Source organism: Anoplolepis gracilipes, chromosome 6 (assembly GCF_047496725.1).
Source record: "Anoplolepis gracilipes chromosome 6, ASM4749672v1, whole genome shotgun sequence".
NCBI lineage: Eukaryota > Metazoa > Arthropoda > Insecta > Hymenoptera > Formicidae > Anoplolepis > Anoplolepis gracilipes.
The window spans coordinates 172768-195213 of NC_132975.1; the positions used below are offsets into that span (position 1 = coordinate 172768).

At 43.8% G+C, this 22446-nt stretch overlaps 1 protein-coding gene and 1 long non-coding RNA gene across 2 annotated transcripts; both read left to right on the forward strand.

Moving 5' to 3' along the window:
- Positions 1 to 1482: 1482 nt before the first annotated feature.
- On the forward strand, positions 1483 to 2706 carry LOC140667019 (uncharacterized). The gene is made up of 6 exons (XR_012046893.1): positions 1483 to 1729; positions 1819 to 1906; positions 1979 to 2095; positions 2170 to 2392; positions 2459 to 2564; positions 2655 to 2706. It is a non-coding gene; the product is annotated as an uncharacterized lncRNA (long non-coding RNA).
- A 6514-nt stretch (positions 2707 to 9220) lies between these two features.
- LOC140666863 (uncharacterized) lies at positions 9221 to 14388 on the forward strand. Its single transcript, XM_072894408.1, has 5 exons — positions 9221 to 9595; positions 9684 to 10293; positions 10384 to 11027; positions 11176 to 11813; positions 12342 to 14388. Exons 1-5 carry the CDS (start codon positions 9221 to 9223, stop codon positions 14386 to 14388), a joined length of 4314 nt encoding a protein of 1437 aa, XP_072750509.1.
- The last annotated feature ends 8058 nt before the right edge of the window (positions 14389 to 22446 follow it).

The window sequence follows — 22446 nt, forward strand, 5'->3', positions numbered from 1 at the left end:
CCAAGGTCCGCAATGCTTCTCTCAGCTTCTTACTTATAGCGTCTAGAGCCTCCTTGTAGTCTTCGCAACAATCTCTTTCGTCGATATTGCCAAGCGCGCTCAGCACGTCGTACGTAGCATAGCACCTGTCAAACATCCTCCGCTGGTCATTTTCGCCTATATCTTGGCGACTCTCCACGAATTGGTAAACCTCTTCTATCCAGGTTTTGCCGGCATCCGTAAGAACATCGTGATCGTAACCGACAAGTTTCTCAAACGCTACAGATTTCCTACCTCTAAGATATCTATCAAGTTTAAGACTAATTACTTCACCATTTTTGTCCTTGACCTCACTAATCACCTCCGCTTCTTTATCGGTAGGCGAGAGGTCTTCTTCATAATAGTAAAACATTTTCCTCATCTTTTGCGTGCTCTTCGCCATTATGACCTCTAATGCCTACTTATTGTCGTTTATTGTTTTGTCTAATTCTATAATTAGCCTATCATAAACTATATCTATTTTAATCAAGTCTCTTAGTGCGCATGCACACAAGAAGACTTTAACACGTAGTCGCGTTTCAAATACGCAGCAGGAAAGAGAGCGTCCAACGAGGATCCCCAGGCACAGCGCGTACTCCCCAACAAACGCGTGATCGTACTGCCGTACTGCGCACTGCAAAAGTCCAATTTTGGGTTAGAATCGGAAACCAGATGTGTTGTGGCCCTCAATGAGAGCCCATGAATAAAACCATATTGATGCGCATGCTAATCTATAACCTCAATTTTAATGCGCACCAATAATTGGGTTTTGGGTTCAGGGATAGTTAGGGGATCTCCATGTGTCTCCAAAAATCCAATTGCGCATCCACAAAAAGTTTCACAGCGTTACTGCGCAACCTCTAAAGTTTGCACCAATGGTATGTGTTATCGTAGTTGCGACACGTTGGTGAACACTACCTTATGTCTCATTTCAAGATTCGAGCTCGGAGTCTCGAAATATTCGCTAAAATACTATTTCCCTATCTGGTTACTTTGGAACGCATGTGAGACTCATGCGAACTCACCATAGTCATCGGCGAGACGCGAACTTACTATCGCGACTGTCGGCACGAATTAATTCTGGTCGTGATTGTATCACTACCCAAAATGGCCGCCAACATCGCGATCGCGCTGCTCCCGCGTCGCTCAATTTGTTCCTTTGTTAATAACAAGGTTTGTGTTATTTCCGCGTGTCGCGCCCGTCAAGGTGGCTATTGGGGGTCACCCGCCTCCCCGCGTGCCCCAACAGTGCTTGACGTAGCTCAACTAAGTGCCAATTATCTTGCGCGACCCCGATGCGCGGTGACAATTATCGCGCTGCTAATGATATGTGCCGTCACTTCATTTAATACACAGCGCTGCCACTGACAAGGATCTCAGCCTCGCAGGGCAGATATCGCTTGTGATTTATCATCCACTACACATGATCGTTTAGTAATTGTACTCCTATTGTCTTCAGGCACCGAGTTCATTTAGGCAGGCCGAACATAACCGCACCTGTCATGCCAAGTATCGTAAGCCGAAGGAAGTATCGATAAATATATCTATACAAAGCGTAATACTTATTCACGTCTATATTATTATCCACGATATTAATTAGTTCTTATTTCAGGTATACAAGTATTCGCAATCGTTTGCTGTTGTGACGCCGGGAACATGCATCAGATGCGCCAGAAAGGCGCATCGACAATACAAAGTATCATCAACAACAGTACGTTCCGGTTTTATTATATTTTACAATCTATTACAGCGGTCAACGCAGTGCAACTACAGATAACCAACAACTTTATCTTTTTACAGGTTACTAATCTTCAGCACTACACCGGAGAGGATGACAACACATCATCGACTCGTCGACGGTGTTAGCTTTGCAACGATTAGCGTTACGGTAAGTATTCGTCTGTTATTTAATAATATATGTAATATTATTTAATATTAAGTATAATGCTTCTTGTTTCAGGTTCCTCATCAGAATTATTTCTGTCGCAAGATGTTTTGCAGTGTCGAAAGCGCTCTAGGCTCATCAACGACGCTGGCAGACTCACCCACAATATTTATAGTTAATAAAGATATTACGGTAAGTATTCGTCTATTATTATTTATTGCAATAATCCTAATGCTCCTAATGAACAAATTGTTTTTTTGTTTCAGCACCTGTCATCGACCAAGATCATCTAACCTGCATGTGTCACTGAACATGTGTGCGACCGCCAAGCTCACCGGAGGATCCAAACACTCAACAGTATCACTTAGTAAGACGGCTACGCACACCGGACACCGCTAATTATGCTCTTCACGTTCCAGTGGAGATTGCTTCAATACTTTCAATATTTCTTCTAAATTAAACGTCTGTTAATCGTACAACATTATTAAGGTAATTATACACTATTATTGTTTCGTTCTTTTCAATATATTATTCCTCTATGTGCATAATTCGCAGATAACCTGTTACCCCATAGCCGTCATTGATATGTGCACGGTCGCCAGACGCACCGGAGAAAATGGTTCCTCAACAGTGTATGCGGCGTACACAATTCATAATTTTGGTAATATAATGGGTATTCGTCTGTTGTATAGTATAAACAACATTCATGTATACAACCATGTATATATATGATAACCCAGTGCATTTACAGGTAATCTACAACTGTCACTATCGCCTTTATTACCAGATGCACCGTAAAACCAGATCCTTCATCACACTAAGTATGAATGTACACAAGGATTCTCTATTCTAATATTATAATAAGTATTTCCTATAATTATGGTCTTTCTCTTTACAGGTAATTAACTATCCAAAAAGAGTCATAATCGAGCGTTTCTAATACTACGGTAAGTAATACTATTTCTATAATAATTCATTATTTATAATATATTCTTCTTGTTTCAGGTTTTACAGGATACTATCTCTCCTGGAATTCCTTCAAATCTGTGCTTCTATCTTCATACAAGATAAGTAACTCTCTGTGCTTATTCGTTGGAGTGAATAAATATACTATTTATTATCTAATCAAGCAAATACGTCTGTGTCATAATAATCATCTAATGTTCTTTTATTTTATCCTTGTTTCAGAAACTCCAACGCGCGAAGCAGACAGGAGGCCACGAATATCACCAGAGTCGAATTCCGCCATGTACAGACACGCCATCGTCAGGAAGTCTTCGCGCGCGAACCAGATCTTCAGATATTTCCTAGAAAGAAAGAGCAGAGACCAGACGAGCGCGATCACCGAAACAAGTTTCAGTGATTAACGGATCATGTTGACATCACGGTCGACAGTTGTTCGCCGAATAAACAACCTTCTGGAGTCCGCACGACGCCGTCCTGCAATAGTCTCCGGCTTCGACAAGGAGCCCATGAAAGAAGCCATTATCGTAAAAAGGGTACGTATAGTCTGTTATTACATTTGTTTATACTATATTAATAAGAGCAAGTGACAGATTTGATAACCTATAAACTTTGTTCTAGGTTACTGCCACTGTCCATCACTGACGCTCCAAGATGAAACCTCAATTTTATAAATAAAAATATAAAAAGATCGTCTATTTTATTCTACCTTAACTAACAAAAATGAAAGTACATGTACCATTGCACAGAGGTTCGATGTTAGTACTAATTTTTGTGTTAATAGTACGGTTATTTCGTCTATTTTATGTCTAATTATTTAGGTCACTTTTTTATGTGTTAATATGTAGTTATTATCTGATCCTATGTTTCTAATATTTTAAAAATCATCCATTTAATCAAGAACATGTAGCATTGTCACTGTTGTACTTGTTTGTTCGCCATTTCCAGTAGGTTTCCCTTTCCACATGTTTCTTGTCTTTTCCAATCGTCACTCCCGTTATCCACTGTTAGGACTACCAACCCCTTAGCAGTTAAGTCAAGTTCCTCTGCCTGTCTTTCTAATCCCTAAATGTGTCACTGTTTCCAAATGTATATTTCATGTCATCCGTTTTATGTCATCCAAGTGTATTTCGTCTGTTCTAGTGTGTCATGTCCTTTGTCAATCGCCAAGAGAACACTCCACTAAAGACAATAAAAAAAATTTTATGAATAAATTATGATGCATATAAATAAAATTAATTTTTTAGTTGTATTAAACTTTGAATAAATATTGAATATTAATATTATATTTTAATGTATTATGAAGCATAAAAATTTTTGAAATTTTTTGAGATAGTTTAAATCTATTAAATATAAAAAAATTAATTTAAATGAAAACATATATAAATTATGTATGATTTATTCTATCAAAATAATCCTTTTATCAGGCATATCATTAAATAAATTTTTAGTTATTAATAAAATTTAAATAGCAAAAATAATTAATTAAATAAGAGAAAGATAAAATTTCTATATTTAGGGTATGAACCTAAAAGCTTAGAGAATTAGCTTACTTACTTTAATTAAATAAATATAAATTAGTATAATATTTTTGAAAATTGACTATTAATCATTAGTTAAAATTAAATATGATAAGTAAATTTAATTTAAAAAAAGGTTATAAGTAAATTTAAATAAATAATTTAAATTAAATTTGTATTAGTAAAAATAATAAAAGAATTTATTAAAATTAAAGTAGTTATAAAGATTAATTAATAAATTAAATAATAAAATATTATAAATAAAATTATTATAAAAATTGATTTTTTAAAAATAATTAGTTATTATAGAATTAAAAAAGTATAATTAGTTAAAATAAAATTCAGAGGGAGAGAGTAATTTTATTTAAATTTAATAATTGACTATTTTAATTATATGTATTTATAAAAAAAAAATATATTATTAAAATTAAAATTAAAAAACTTATCTATAAATAAAATAATTAATAATAATTAAAAATCTTATTTATATAAATTTAAGGAGAGTATTTTATAGAAAGTAAAAAAAATTAAAAATTTAAGTTTTTATTTATATATACATTAATATTATTTAATATTTATTATTTAATGTTAATAAAATATTTTAATTATTTTTATAAATATATAATTAATTATATATATTTAAAATATTTAATTAACATTAATTATTTAATATTAATTAATTAAAACTTATTAATCATTATTTTTAATTTAAAATATTAAAAACCTAAAATATAGAAAAAAAAATTATTTATTAATAAAATATTTTAATACATTTAAATAATTATTAATAATTAATAATAATGATAATAATATAAAAAAGGGGGGGGGGAATATTATTTAATTTTTTTTTTATGTATATTATAAATTAAATTTTATATTCATATTAAATTTAAATTTAAATTATTTTTATAATTTGTTTTTAATAATTAATAAATATAATTACAAAATTAATTTTTTTTTTAAATTTATTTTATAATTTAAAGTATAAATAAAATTTTAAAAAATTATATAAAATTTAAATAATTTAATAATATATAAATTAGTATTTATAATAATTAATTAAATAAAAATTTATAATAGAAAATTATAATTTATTATTAATAAATAAAGTGCCAGCAATTGCGGTTTATACTTTAAATAAAAATAAATTTAAATAATTATATATAAATATAAAATATATAAATAAATAAATATATTTAACTAATTTATTTTTTTATGGTGAAATATGAATAGATATTAAAAGTTAAATAATTTTATTTAAATTAATAATAAAATTAAAAAAATTTATATAATAAATTAGGATTAGATACCCTATTATTTAAATGAAAATAAAATATAATTAAATATTAAATGTTAATCATTAAAAATAAAAAATTTGGCGGTATTTTATGATTTAGAGGAACTTGTTGATTAATTTGATAATCCACGAATAGAATTACTTAATTTAATTTTTATATATTGTTGTTGAAAAATTATATTAAAAGATTAATAATTTAAAAATTTAATTATAATTATAATTCAAATCAAAATGTAGAATAGTTAAGATTTAAATAAGTTACATTTAATTTAATTAATTGAAATAAATTTTTAAAGTTTTATAAATATCGAATTTAATTGTAAAGTTAAAAAAATATTTAAATTGAATTTTAATTAAAATATGTACAAATTGCCCGTCATTTTCATTAATAAAAATTTATGGAAAAAGTCGTAACAAAGTAAATATATTGGAAAATGTATTTAGAATAAAAAAAAATTTTAGTTTAAATAAAAATTTTTCATTTACATTGAAAAGATTAATTAAAAATTATTAAAATTTTATTATAATTAATAAATAAATTATTAATAATAAATAAATATAAGAAAAATATTATAAATTATTAAATAAAATTATATTAAAAAAAAAAAAAGTTTTAGTAAAAAATTTTAAAATAATTATTTTAATTTTAATGATAATGTAATGTAAATGAAAATAAAAAAATTTTTTAAAGTAATTTTAGTTAAATGTACCTTTTGTATTAGGGTTTATTAAAAAAAATTATTGATAAATAAATTTCTCGAAAGAAAAAGAGTTAAATAAATAAATAAAATTTAATATAAAAAAATTATTTTTAATATTTATTTAGAGAAGATACTTTAATCAATTTTTTTGATATCTAATTTTTTTTTTTATATAAATTTAATTTAGATATAAATTTAAATATGTAAATTTTTATTAAAGTTTAAAATAATTTTTATTTACAATAAATATATTGATTTATATTAAAAATTTATGGGATAATCTATAAATTAATTTTAAAATTTAAAAAATTTATTAATATTATTTATAAAAATTTTATAAAAATGGTTTTAGAATTTAAAATTTTTTGAAAAAATTTAATAATTTATTTATTTTAGCATAGTTTAATTATAATTTTAAAATTAAAATAAATTTAATAAATTAAAAAAATATTTTTATTAATTTAAATTAAAAATTAATAATGATAAAATTAGTATTATTTATAAAATTTATTTTTAAAAATTTGATAATAATTAATAATTTATATTTAATTAAAGAATTAGGCAAAATAAATTTATTTAATATATTTAAATAAAATTAAGTCCACCTGTTTAATAAAAACATGGTTTTTAGAAAATAATTAAAGATTTGTTCTGCTCAATGATGTGTATTAAATAGCCGCAGTAATTTGACTGTGCTAACGTAGCATAATCATTTGTCTTTTAATTGGAGGCTGGAATGAAGGAATGAATGAGATTTAAGCTTTTTAAATTAAATAATAAAAATTTAAATTTTGAATAAAAATGTTCAAATAATATTATGGGACGATAAGACCCTATAGAATTTAATATAATTTTTATTAAAATACATTAGTTTTTAAATTTAGTATAAAATTATATTTAGTTGGGAGGATTAAAAAATTTTATAAACTTTTTTAATTTTATTTAATAGATAATCATATATTTATGAAAATATGAATAAGTTTTAAAAAAAATTATTGAAAAATTAATTACCTTAGGGATAACAGCGTAATATTTTTTTTAAGATCATATTATAAAAAATGATTGCGACCTCGATGTTGAATTAAAATAAAAATTAGATGGAAAAATTTAATTATTTAGTCTGTTCGACTATTAAAATTTTACATGATTTGAGTTTAGATCGGCGTAAGCCAGATCGGATTTTATCTATAATTAAAGTGTAAATAAATTTGTACGAAAGGACTTTTTATTTGAAATTTTTTTTAAATTAAAGAATAATATTAATTTTATAAAAATTGTAGATTACTTTGGCAGAATAGTGTAATAAATTTAGAATTTATAAATATATAAAAATAATTTATATAAGTAATAATTAAAAATATTTATTATTATTTAGTTTTAAATTTATTAAATTTATTAATTTTATTATTAATTTTATTGTTAGGGATTGCTTTTTTAACTTTATTAGAGCGGAAATTTTTAGGATATGTACAAATACGTAAAGGTCCTAATAAGGTCGGGTTAGTTGGTATTTTGCAACCTTTCAGCGATGCTATTAAATTATTAAATAAAGAATTATTTTATGTTTATAAATCTAATTATCGATTATTTTATTTGACTCCTTTAATGAGATTTGTAACTATATTATCTATATGATTATTATATCCGTTTGCTACTAATTTTTATTATTTAAATTATTCTATTTTATTAATAATTATTTTTATATCTATTAGCGGGTATTCCCCGAAATACCCGAGGGCTCAGAGGGGAAGGTTATGCCTTCGTACCCAGGGTCATCGACATCCGGTGGCAAACCTATCATCACGGCCATTCAGGATGGTACGGCAGCGAGGGAGGCGTTGGAAAGGAGATACCTCCAATTTCCAATGGCCAAAAAAACGAGCAAATGCCCTCACAACGCGAGGCATATATGCCACAGCTGCCGAGCGAGCGAGAAAAGGAGGAAACATACCGATACAGGTATAACTCCTGCTCCTAGTGACGAGGACTTGGCGTTCCCAGCGGGATCACGCGCCAGTAGCGTGGCGGGTGATCTTAACGAGTACGAAGCAGCATCGCACGCTGGGTCGTACTATGCTGGCTCGGAGGACGAGCAGTCGGACGTCAGCTCCGTCAAGAGAGGCAGAGGAAGGCCCATCACCACGGGTGAAGGGACAAGGGAGAAAAGGGAGGCAAGGGCCAGAGCGAGGGAAGAGGCCAGAGAGAGAGTGGACACGGATTGGGCCTCAATGCCCGATGGACAGGCCTGGGAGAGATGCCGGGACAACCAGAGGGTGGCGAGGGAGATGTTCCTCCACTCTCCGACACCGGCTGTGGTGTCGGATACCATAGCAAACTGCGTGACCATTTTCAAGAGTCTGCAGGTCTCCAAGAACATCAAGGGCCCACTGGAAGGGGAGATGAAGAAAACTGTGGCGTCCATCATGGCTGCCACAGCAGTCCTTCACAACAGAACTGTATCGTCCTCGCCGAGCAACGCTGAAGCGGAGGAACTTCGGCACCAATTGGAGCTCCTCAAAGCCGAGAAAGAAAAGGAGACGAGCGAGCTCAAAAAGCAGATGGCGGAACTCGCCGATCAGGTAAAAGTGCTGACGAACCAGCTCAGTACTCGCCTGATCGAAGAGGGAAGCATCACAAAAAGTGAAAAGGAGAAGGGGGCAGGAACCTGAGAGGACGGAACCGCATTGAATCTGACCGGGATTCAGATTCCGACAGCGGGGAGTGACATTCTCTCAGGCTGAGGACGCCCCAAAATGTCTCCCCAAAGAAGACCGCCTTGAGGAGGGGCGGACTATCTCCGGCATGCGTGTCCCCGGGCCTGGCTGGTGACCCCTGCATGGAGGTAGAACCGCAGGCCGCGAGCGTAACGGAGGCACAGGGGCCCCTCTTGAGTGGATCCCCTCGACCCCTCCCACCGGTAACTCGCCCTACAGTCCAGGGCGACTTTGCAATCCTGTACGAAGCCCTCAATCAGCACCTACAAATAGGCGTTGACTTGAGGGAGAGGATGCTGCGATTCTTCGAAGCAACGAACGGACAGGGAGAGGCGGTCCAATCTGCTCCCCTGAACGCACATACTCAGCCGCCAATGGGGAAGGAGACCGAGGCTGAGATCCCCTCGCCAACTCAGCCCAAGACGCAGGGAATGGTTCCTAAAAGCAGCCAAAAGGAAAAAGCGGCCAAGAAGGGAAAGAAGAAGGGAGAAAGCCAGGTTTGTGCTCACTCCAAAATCTCTCCCCCCCCCTTCTCTGCCGGTACCCGCTGCCGATGAGAGAATACCTGGAAAGAAATCTCGCCAGGATGCGGAACCCTCTGGGGCTCCACCCTCTGGCGGAGGACTATTAGGCCCGGGGCCCTTCGACAAGAAATCGACAGACCCCGGGACATATGACCCCTCTCCGACCACGGAAACTCCGTGGAGCGTGGTGGTCGGACGTAAGGGAAAGAAGAAAGTAGGACAGACTCCCCTCCCCTCCAGAACTGTACCCGTTGCTGCGGCCCAGTCACCGCCCAGTGAACAGGGTAAGCAGAAGCGGGGGCAGGTAGCGGGGGGAGAGAAACCCGGTAAAATGAAGGTTCCCAAAACCTCGGCGGTCATGATAACCTGCCCAGAAGAGAAATATGGCGAGAACATGGCCGCCATCAGAAAGGAGGTAAAACTAGACCAATTGGGTATCAAGGAAGGAAGCCTCAAGATAAGGAAAGGTCTCACCGGTGCCTTAATTCTTGAGATTTTCGGTGAGGACAAGGCACGCAAGGCGGGACAACTCGCTGAATGTGTTAGAGAGGTGACTGGGGACAACGAAGGGGTGCGAGTCAAGTGCCCCCAAAAAATGGCCGACCTCCGCATTCGGGGGCTGGAAGACTCCATTACCCGGGCGGAGATTGTTGCCGCAATCTCCGGGGAGGGTAAGTGAGGGTTCTCGGACGTCAAAGTGGGAGCGTTCGTGAAGGTCCCCCGCACCGGCCTCAATACGGTGTTGGTGCAGTGTCCAATAGACGCGGCCAACAAATTGACACAGATGGGAAAGGTACCGATATCGTGGTACAAATTACCCATCGAGCTGTTGCCGCGGCTCCCCCTTCGATGCTTTAAGTGCATGGAGGAGGGGCATGTGCAGCAACAGTGCGGCAGCGACCGATCCTGTGCCAACATGTGTTTCCGCTGCGGCAAGGAGGGCCACAAGGCCAATTCCTGCTCCGAGCAGAAAGTGCACTGCGCACTCTGTGTTGACTTCGGGGCACCCGCGGGGCACAGGATGGGGGGCATGAATTGTCACCCCCCGAAAAAACTCAACAGGAAGAAGGCCAAATCGATTCCTCCCTCCAAAAAACCCACCCCGTCGGTAGGAGAGGAGAAGGGGAGAATCGAAAACAAGAGCCCAATTCCGTCCCTGATGGAGGTCGTTGTGGGAGAAATCCCACAAGCGAACCAAACGGCTTCAGCCGAGTCTGCGCCCGCGCCGATGGACACATCGGAGTGTCGCAAGCGGCGCGCAAACTCGGTCAGGGAAGGAAACGAGAAGGGTGCGGGGGGCAAAGAGCTCTGCTCCGACTCCCCCAAGCCCCAAAGGAAGCCACGCTTAGACCCTAAGCGTGGTAACGTGAAAGGAGACACCCTTACCCCGGGCGAAATTGAGCCCGTGGGTAATGCGCCATCGAACGCGGATGGAGCCCCCCTTCCACAGCCACGTGGTGCGGGGTCTGAATCGACGGAGGCCCTCTCTACCGACATCAATGAGGGCCTGTAAATTCATACAGGCAAACATTAACCACGCTCGGCGGGCGCAGGACTTACTCCTGCAGACTATCGCCGAGCGTGGTATAGGACTGGCGATCGTGTCGGAGCCGTACCGATCCCCATCAAACCATCCTAATTGGAGGGTGGACGGCTCTGGCACGGTCGCAATCATACGAGGATCGAACAGCCACAACCCCCCCTGTTCCTTACTCAAGTCAGGAAGGGGGTATGTGGCGGTGAAATGGGGATCCATCGCGGTGGTGGCGTGTTACGCACCGCCTAGTTGGGGCCTCTCCCAATTTGAGCTGTATCTGGGGGAGTTGGAGCACTGCATACGCAGCATACTCCCCCAGGAGGTGGTGGTGGCCGGTGACTTTAACGCCAGAGCGCAAGCCTGGGGAGACCGGCTTACCACCCCCAAGGGAGAGGTCCTACTGGACTGGATAGGGGCTCTCGGGCTATGCCTACTAAACACCGGCAACGAGCCCACGTGCGACCGGCTACTGCGGGGGGCGTCTATAGTGGATCTCACTATGATAACCCCCTCCGCGGCACGCCTAAATTGTTCATGGGGGGTGGTCGACCAAGAGACTCTATCGGACCACCGATATATAGAGTTCGGTTGCACCACCCTTCAGCCCGGGAGCCCGACCGGCGGTGCGCCACCGCCGCGATGGAACCTTAAAAAGTTAGACCCGGATAGGTTGACGGCGGCCGTCCAGGCCACCCTTTGACAACACCATCCGCCAGAGGAAAGAGTGGGGAGCCTGGTGGAGGATGTCGCGCGCCTGGTAGACTCGATCACACAGGCGTGCGACTTCTCCATGCCCAAAAGCAGGCCCCACTTGCGCCGGGCTGCGTACTGGTGGACGGAGGAAATCGCGTCTCTTCGCCGCTCCTCCGTCGCGGCAAGGAGACTCCTCAAACGCGCCCAGCGCCGTGGCGACGAGGCCTGGACAACCGAGGCACTCAGCGACTACCGGTCCGCTCGAGTGGCGCTGAGTGTCGCCATTCGCTCCTCCAGGGCGAGATCGTGGGACGAGCTCATCGCGTTTCTTGACGCCGACCCGTGGGGGCGCCCATACAAGATAGTGACAAACAAACTACGTCACTGGGCGCCTCCCGTGACGGAAACCCTCCCCTCGAAATCCCTGGACCAAATAGTCGGGACTCTGTTCCCGACTAAACCCAATCCTCGAGGTCTCGATTGAGGCAGCGCGAACACCGGCGCTGCCGAGGCCTGGTCCAGGGATCTCGAAATCACCGAGGAGGAGTTGAGGAATGCCGTCCGGGGGGTCAAGAACAACAAGGCCGTTGGCCCAAACGGCATCCCAGGGCGCGTCTGGAAGCTCGCCTTGGAGGAGCCAAACCTATCCGGGTGGCTACGAGGCATCTTTAATAGATGCCTCGCGGAGGAGAAATTCCCCCCAATGTGGGGAAGAGCCAAGTTGGTTCTTCTCCACAAGGGCGGTAAGAAGGAGGGTGACCCGTCATCGTACCGGCCAATTTGCCTGCTAGACGAGGTCGGCAAAATATACGAAAGGATTCTCGTTCGCCGAATGGTCCAGCATCTGGCGCGCAATGAGGTCCCTTCCCTTCACGAAGAACAATACGGTTTCCGTGAGGGCAGGTCCACGGTGGACGCCGTACTGCGCGTCAAGGCCCTCACGGAGTCAGCTGTGGAACGCGGGAGGGTGGCGTTGGCCGTCGCTTTGGACGTGTCCAACGCCTTCAATACCCTTCCGTGGAAGGCAATCGGGGACGCGCTTAACACCCACCGCGTCCCCAACTACCTCGTGAAGGGAATTCGAGCCTACTTCGGTCACCGTAGGCTCGAATACAGGGACCAAGAGGGCCAGGGTCACACCCGTCGCGTGTACTGCAAGGTCCCACAGGGCTCGGTGTTGGGCCCGCTGCTGTGGAACCTCGGGTACGACGGGGTCCTTCATACCGCCCTCCCCCTCGACTGCCGGGTCATCAGATATGCCGACGATACCCTGCTGGTAGCCAAGGGGGACAACTGGGGGGAAGCCCTAAACAGGGCCAACAAAGGGGTGGCAGGCCTCGTGAGGGCCATAAGCCGGACTGGCCTGAGGGTGGCCCCCAGCAAGACCGAGGCGGTCTACTTCTACGACCGCCGGGCCGCTAAAGAGCCTTCCCCCACCTCCCGACTAGATGTTGACGGTACTGTTGTCCCAGTGGGGTCCCAGATCAAATACCTGGGGCTCCACATCGACAGCCGATGGAGCTTCGCGGGTCACTTTGACCGCCTGGTCCCGAGAGCACAGAAGGCGGCGGCAGCGATTAGCCGCTTGCTGCCGAATCTCGGAGGGCCGGACGGTCGGGTGCGCCGCGTCTACGCGCACACCGTCCTTAGCATACTAATGTATGCAGCACCGGTGTGGGCGGGCGAGGCGATGGCCATCAGACGCATACAGGACGCGATGCGTCGCGTCCAGCGTAGATTGGCCATTCGTCTCGTTCGAGGCTACAGGACGGTGTCGCACGCGGCGGCCACCATCCTGGCCGGACTCCCCCCTCTGCATATGGTCGCAAATTCATACAGACGTTTGTATGACCGGAAATCCGCGGCACGCAGGGGAGGAGTCGCCAAGATTTCGGCCAGGATACTATGCACTTGGAAGCTCCAGGAGAAAAAGTCCCTCGAGCAGCGATGGATCGCGTCGCTGCACGAGCGCCCCCCAACATCCGGGGAGAGGACTGTATCGGCCGTCCTGCCCTGTCTGGAGGAGTGGCTGGACAGGGCGTGGGGCAACAGTACATTCAGAATGACGCAGGTGCTCTTCGGACATGGGTGTTTCGGAAAGTACCTGCACCGCATCGGACGGGAGGCAAGCGAGACCTGCCACCACTGCGGTCACAAGAGGGACACCGCGCAACACACCCTCCAAGCATGCCCAGCCTGGAGGGACGAGCGCGACGTCCTAACCCGGACTATCGGGGGCGACTTGGCGCTGCCGAGCGTCGTCGTCAAGATGCTCGGCAGCGAGGACAACTGGAGAGCCGTGGCCGCCTTTTGCGAGGCGGTCATGGCCCAGAAGGAAAGCGCCGAAAGGGAGCGTAGACCGGGACGGGCGAGGGGAAGGGCTCCTGGCAGGAGACCCCAACCTCCCCCACCACCTGGGCCCCTCTTGCGTCCGGTGACGGTCCGGCTGGTGCGACTTCCGCCGCACCCGCCGCTGTCATCGTCGCCATTGGCGACGGCGCACCCACCGACACTTACGGGAGCGCCGCCGAGATGACAGTGAGTAGGGGGAGGGAGCAGACTGGTTCTGCTCGCCCTTCCCCTTTTTACCTCCCCCTTTTTTTGCCCTCCCTTTTAACTCCCAGATGAAATGAGGGTCGAGATCCCCAAAGTCTCGACTCCTTCCCCCCACCATCGGGGAGATGAGAAGACACGACGGGAGGAGATAGTGGCCCTCCCGTCGCAGCGTCAAAGTTTGATTTGGAGAGGAGGGGAGTATAAGATATATTCTTTTCTCCCCTCCCTCCCAGGAAGAACTCCAATTAAGGAGTGCGGCGAGGGGAGGCTCCTGAAGTATTGCATCGCTAGTTCCAGGAGTCTCCCCTATAATCGCCAAAGAAGCCACTCGTGAGGTTTTTAGTGGGTATGCCCTTAAATAGGGAGAGTCCCACATACCCCCCGGATACCCACATTCGGGGGGGATGCGTAATGCATTTTCCTCACGTAAAAAAAAAAAAAAAAAAAAAAGGTTCCTCCCCGATCTTCCCCGATGATGCGCCACTGTGACATGGTAGGGAGGCTTTGTCCTGAAGCCCCGGGAAACCGGAGTGGAGGGATAGCTAAGAGCGCATCTTTAGCCGGATTTCCTCTTGGACTTCGGCTCGGGCAGGATGCATAGCACCGGCATGCATACCTGGGTGTTGGACGTTTACAAATCGGTCCCTGCTACAGACGCGACGGTCGCGGCGGAAATGATGGTGAACGCCACATAGTACGCCGAGGGCGAAAGCCCTTAAGCCGGAGCGTGGCTGGGCGGGGGTTGAGGAGTAACGAAGGCACTACGCGAGGACCTTAGCGCGCCCGCCTGAAGAGCGTCCTCCCTTCCGGAGGAGTCCTCTTCAGAAGAGCCGATCGGATGGAGAGGCAACCGATGCTGATCGGGCTCCCCGGGTGCCGATCCTGAAGTGAGGCTTACGCGTCGCAAATCCCAACAAGACGGGAAGCGAGCGGTCGGGGCGCGGCTTCTTGGGGGGAGGCGGACCTACGGGTGCCGACGAGCCTCCCGGGACGGTCGCGCTTCCGGGCCATCTCGGTGTCGGGGGATCCGCCTGCTCCTCGGGGACTGCGGGTTTGGCCGGAATCGCTTTGGTCGTTGTAGGGTAGTCGCAACCCTACGATGCAGGGTTCGGGTTGGACCCGACCTGTTGGCTTGACAGCAGGGCGAGGCATCAGGGGGCCGCTCACCCCTGATTCGGGTTTTGATGGTGGGTGTTGGAGGAATTTTCGGCTGGATTCGAGTCCCAAAGTCACCAAACACCGCAACAGGGGTCCTCTTTCCTCTGTATAGGAATCTCAAAAGACGGATCGGTTAACAGGACGCCCGATGTAAGTTGAAGGACCGCAGTCCCGATGCTATACACGGTACGCACAAGGGTCCGCCTTCCCCCTCGTATAAAAACGCGGAGGCGAAGACACGGTTTAGGAAGCCCGATGTGGGTTGAAGGACATTACCGTCCCGATGCTACACACGGCTCGAACAGGGGTGCGCCTACCCCCTGTACAAAACACGGAGGCGCCCGGTGCAGGGTGTCTATCAGCATGCGATGGCACTCTGCCTCTAGATATAAGGTAGTTCTTCACCTTACAATGTGGGTGCGGGCAGAACCTTAGCAGTTTGTTTCACGTGGAAACAATCCTTGAATTAGCGATGTAATACTTCAGGAGCTTCCCCTCGCCACACTCTTTAACAGGAGTTCTTCCTGGGAGGGAGGGGAGAAAGGAACATATCCTATACTCCCCTCCTCTCCAAATCGAACTTTTACTCTGCGGCGGGAGGGCCACTACCTCTTCCCGTCGTGTCTTTTCTTCCTCCCGATGGGGGGTGGTGGGGGAGAGTCAAGATTTAGAATCTCGACCCTCCCTCTCATCTGGGGGAGGGTTAAATAGAGAGGGCAAAAAAGAGGGAAAAGTAAGGGGGGGAAGGTCGAGCAGAACCAGTCTGCTCCCTCTCCCCACTTACTGTCATCTTGGCGGCGCTCCCATGGGTGTCGATGGGTGCGCCGTCGCCGGTGGCGACGATGACGGCGGCGGGTGCGGCGGAAGTCGCACCAGCCGGACCGTCACCGGACGCAAGAGGGGCCCGGGTGGTGGGAGAGGTTGGGGTCTCCTGTCAGGAGCCCTTCTCTTCACCCGTCCCGGTCTACGCTCCCTCTCGGCGCTTTCTTTCTGGGCCATGACCGCCTCGCAAAAGGCGGCCACGCCTCTCCAGTTGTCCTCGCTGCCGAGCATCTTGACGACGACGCTCGGCAGCGCCAAGTCGTTCCCAATAGTCCGGGTTAGAACATCACGCTTGTCTCTCCAGGCTGGGCATGCCTGAAGGGTGTGTTGCGCGGTGTCCTTCTCGTGACCGCAGTGGTGGCAGGCCTCGCTTGCCTCCCGTCCGATGCGGTACAGGTACTCTCCGAAACACCCATGTCCGGAGAGCACCTGTGTCATCCTAAACGTACTGTTGCCCCACGCTTTGTCCAGCCACTCCTCCAGACAGGGCAGGACGGCCGATATAGTCCTCTCCCCGGATGTTGGGGGGCGCTCGTGCAGCGACGCGATCCATCGCTGCTCGAGGGACTTTTCTCCTGGAGCTTCCACGTGCCCAGTATCCTGGCCTGGATCTTGGCGACTCCCCTGCGTGCCGCGGATTTCCGGTCATACAGACGTCTGTATGAATCCGCGACCATATGCAGGGGGGGAGTCCGGCCAGGATGGTGGCCGCCGCGTGCGACACCGTCCTGTAGCCTCGAACGAGACGAATGGCCAACCTGCGCTGGACGCGACGCATCGCGTCCTGTATGCGTCTGGTGGCCATCGCCTCGCCCGCCCACACCGGTGCTGCATACATTAGTATGCTAAGGACGGTGTGCGCGTAGACGCGGCGCACCCGACCGTCCGGCCCACCAAGATTCGGCAGCAAGCGGCTAATCGCTGCCACCGCCTTCTCCGCTCTTGGGACCAGGCGGTCAAAGTGACCCGCGAAGCTCCATCGGCCGTCGATGTGGAGCTCCAGGTATTTAATCTGGGACCCCACTGAAACAACAGTACCGTCCATATTTAATCGGGAGGTGGGGGGAGGCTCCCCAGCGGCCCGGCGGTCGTAGAAATAAACCGCCTCGGTCTTGCTGGGGGCCACCCTCAGGCCAGTCCGGCTAATGGCCCTCACAAGGCCTGCCACCCCTTCGTTAGCCCTTTTTAGGGCTTCCCCCCAGTTGTCCCCCTCGGCTACCAGCAGGGTATCGTCGGCATACCCGATGACCCGGCAGTTGAGGGGGAGGGCGGTATGGAGGACCCCGTCGTACCCGAGGTTCCACAACAACGGGCCCAACACGGAGCCCTGTGGGACCCCGCAGTACACACGACGGGTGTGACCCCGGCCTTCTTGGTTTCTGTATTCGAGCCTACGGTGACCGAAGTAGGCTCGAATTCCCTTCACGAGGTAGTCGGGGACGAGGTGGGTGTTGAGCGCGTCCCCGATTGCCTTCCACGGGAGGGTGTTAAAGACGTTGGACACGTCCAAAGCGACGGCCAACGTCACCCTCCCGCGTTCCACAGCTGACTCCGTGAGGGCCCTGACGCGCAGTACGGCGTCTATCGTGGACCTGCCCTCACGGAAGCCGTATTGTTCCTCGTAAAGGGAAGGGACCTCATCGCGCGCCAGATGCTGGACGAGTCGGCGAACGAGAATCCTCTCGTATATTTTACCGACCTCGTCCAGCAGGCAAATCGGCCGGTACGATGACGGGTCACCCTCCTTCTTACCGCCCTTGTAGAGAAGAACCAACTTGGCTCTTCCCCACATTGGGGGGAATTCCTTCTCCGCGAGGCATCTATTAAAGATGCCTCTAAGCCACCCGGATAGGTTTGGCTCCTCCAGGACGAGCTTCCAAACGCGCCCTGGGATGCCGTCCGGGCCAGGGGCCTTGTTGTTCTTGACCCCCCGGACGGCATCCCTCAACTCCTCCTCGGTGATTTCGAGATCCCTGGACCAGGCCTCGGCAGCGCCGGTGTTCGCGCTGCCTCAGTTGAGACCTCGAGGATCGGTTTTCGGCGAAAACAAAGTCCCGACTATTCGGTCCAGGGATCCCGAGGGGAGGGTTTCCGTCACGGGGGGCGCCCAATGACGAAGTTTATTCGTCACTATCTTATACGGGCGCCCCCACGGGTCGGCGTCCAGGGACGCGATCAATTTGTCCCACGATCTCGCCCTGGAGGAGCGAATGGCGACACTCAGCGCCACTCGAGCGGACCGGTAATCGCTGAGTGCCTCGGCTTTCCAGGCCTCGTCGCCACGGCGCTGGGCGCGTTTGAGGAGTCTCCTGGCCGCGACGGAGGAGCGGCGAAGACACGCGATTTCCTTCGTCCACCAGTACGCAGCCCGGCGCGAGTGGGGCCTGCTCTTAGGCATGGAGAAGTCGCACGCCTGTGTGATTGAGTCTACCAGGCGCGCGACATTTTCCACCAGGCTCCCCACTGCCTTCTCTGACGGATGGTGTTGCCAAAGGATGGCCTGGACGGCCGCCGTCAACCTATCCGGGTCTAACTTTTTCAGATTCCATCGCGGCGGTGGCGCACCGCCGGTCGGGCTCCCGGGCTGGAGGGTGGTGCAACCGAACTCGATATATCGGTGGTCCGATAGAGTCTCTTGGTCGACCAATTTATGCGTGCCGCGGAGGGGGTTATCATAGTAAGATCCACTATGGACGCCCCTTGCAGCAGCCGGTCGCACGTAGGCTCGTTGCCGGTGTTTAGTAGGCATAGCTCGAGAGCCCCCATCCAATCCAGTAGGATCTCTCCCTTGGGTGTGTCACGTCCAGCGCCTCCGCTTGACACCAGTCGCCGTCCGTTGACTCCATACGTCACCTGTTAAGTAGACATAGTAAGCGTTAAGCACCTATAAAATTCTTTTATTTTTTATATATATATATATATATATATATATATATATATATATATATAGTTATTATCAAAAATAGATTAAGCCGATAAATAACTTTTATTATGTTTCCGGCTAGAACATCCTTTTTTTTTTCTTTTTCTTTTTCTTCTCTTTTCTTGTTTTATCCCCATCACTGGTTCTCCCCTATCACCTACCTAAAAACGAAGGAAAATAATTAATTAGTTGTCCAATGAAAATTCTTACCTATTTTCCGGCCACCCGGTATATCACCTTCTGGTCCGCCTCCTCAGCACCTGAAAAAGGGAAGAGAAACGACCCACCAAGTCGGTCAAACATCTTAATTTTATTATAATTACCCATTTAGTTTTGTCACTCTAGTTGCAGTACCTGAAAAATAAAAAGGAAACATAATATTAAGTACGCGTCAATAGAATAACGTAAATTAAGTAATAGCGATAATATAAACCAATGTTCACTCCACCTCGTCGTCATCACTCTTACTAAACACAAACATACACGTACACATCACCATAGACACACGCATCGAGAATTAACCACCACCCGGTATAACAAAAATATAAAGTAAATCTATATAACAAGCTAAAATCACGCAAGGAAAGAGATCATAACTGCGAATAAGCGGAAATACAACTCCCGATACATGTTCACCTTAATAAATTGACACCCGGTATATAAACTAACATTGTCACATTATCCAAACATTAGTATAAAATAGTGTTTAACAACCGACCGATTCATTTGGTTAAATTCCATAAGCTTCATATAATAAACTCCGATCGGTACTTTCGGGACACCCTGTATATGAACTTTCATTAATTATTAAAACTGAGCAAGCCAAGTAACTCGTATGTGCAATTGCAACTTCCTATGCACAGTCTAAATCACTTTTCTCAATATATCAAAAGTTGTCGCAACATCAAAAAGCACCCAATTTTTAACGGTTTAAACATCACATAAAAAACCCGCTCAGTGACCTTAATTAATTATTTCCTGGCGCCTTGACTCATAAGGAACCAAAAAAGGTAGCAACTTATAGAGCTACAGCCCCGCCATAAAAAGTTAAGCGCACATTGTTATAGACCCATTTTACTTCAGGAACACCTCATATTTTCAACTTTAATAAGTCATTTATTTTAATCCGCACCTCCAATATATAATTATGCCTTCATTATTAAATGCAGTTTTATATCCCAAAGCCGAATTAATACCACAATAACGTACATGTCTAATGATTCTGTCACCCAAATATAATAACTTGTCAATTTTACTCATATTCCATCGCAGCGCAGTGATTTCAGTAAATTCAAATTTTAACAATAATAAAAGATTCGATCAAACCCATCATCTGCATAATAATTCCTTACCATGAATCCAATTTGGTTTGCCAATAAAAATCCGGTCAGCTATCATTTATAATTATTTCATATATCAACCATGGAGATAACTTGGTGCATGCACATATACATATATATATATATATATATATATATATGCGACTCGCTGCAGAAATCATAATCCACAGATGTTTTAAAGGCAAATTATAATGACCTGACAAGAACTCCTCGAGGCTCAGACAATATTTAAGTGATCAATTAAAACCAATAATAATTAAAATGAACTACTCATGATAAATATATATATATACATATTATAGTGAAAACAATATAAATATCCCATAAAGAGTTTAAAACGAATAAAAGCTCTGGAAGATAACTAAAGTTAAATAGTCACACTCAAATATATACAATTACTTAATTAACTCTTACTTATACAAGGTGTCTGAAATAACTTGAACGTGATAATATTCTCAAAAACTTCTTTATCATTTTATTGAGGACGAATGATAATTACAATATACATATGCATAATAAACAAAATGACCATACCTATATATACGGTGGTACGATAATACACACATCATACACTACATAAACCAAGTATAAACGCATAATGAACACCCAGAAATAATTACATAGATACACGCTCCTTAACAAACACACCATAAAATTATATAACAATAGTCACCTAATATACCCGGTGATACAAAAGTACGCGCGTTATAAACTTATCATCTACACAATGTTTAATCAGTATCTGACTATTATAGACATATTATCCACCCAGTAACACGCAAATACACACACTCTATAAATAATTTATATACATAGTGACACATTAGTACGCACAAACGAAGCACTCTCAATAAACCTATTATAAACTTATTACAGGCATATTCATATATTAACATACACATAATCAATGTATCATATACATGGTAACGCAATAGTTTCGGATCTTATAGCTAATTCATACATATTCCATGCGTATCATTTAAATTACACACTCAACCTCTCACAATATAAACTTGTTTTAAATTTATGCATTTATACACACTTACACACTTCTCATCCATTCATTGTAAATATAACACGGCATATTACATGTGCATTTATACCATTATTACTTATATATATATATATAAACTTTTACTACTAGTTATAATAATATACATACATATAGTTATATAATAGCGAGTTTAACGTCTGTAGACTAATTTAGACCTTGTAATCCACGAATAACCTTATGCGACATCATAGATAATTGTTAATTAATAAGTTAATTAGCAAAATGCTCTCATATCTCTACAATTATCTAAGTACAACGGTATAATACAATGCGACGATAAGTAATTAATCAGATAAGTTATCGTAACGCTAGTAATAATTGCGATATATCTAGAAATAACAATATAGATATTATATTATAATGCTAGTCCCGAAGCTTCTAGAACATTCAGGAACCGGATCACGTGAAAATTTCGGACAAACACCGTGACCGCTTACTATTGCTCGGCGCGTGATACCCGTGACAAACAAGCATGACCAGGATCGGACCACGTTGCGCGCGCTACAATTCAGAAGGTGGGAGCCCTCAGCGACCACGGGTATATAAACGGGAGCACCGTGTGCTCAAGATACAGAGTATTCAGTTCTCGCCCAGACAGTTCAGATCATTAGAGTATTCAGTTCTTGCCCAGACAGTTCAGATCATATTGAGTATTCGGCTTTCGCCCCGACAGTAAAATCTGTTGTACGGTTCGTTCCGACCATTCAGTTTTCGCATAATCACTATTCGATCAGCAGTCAA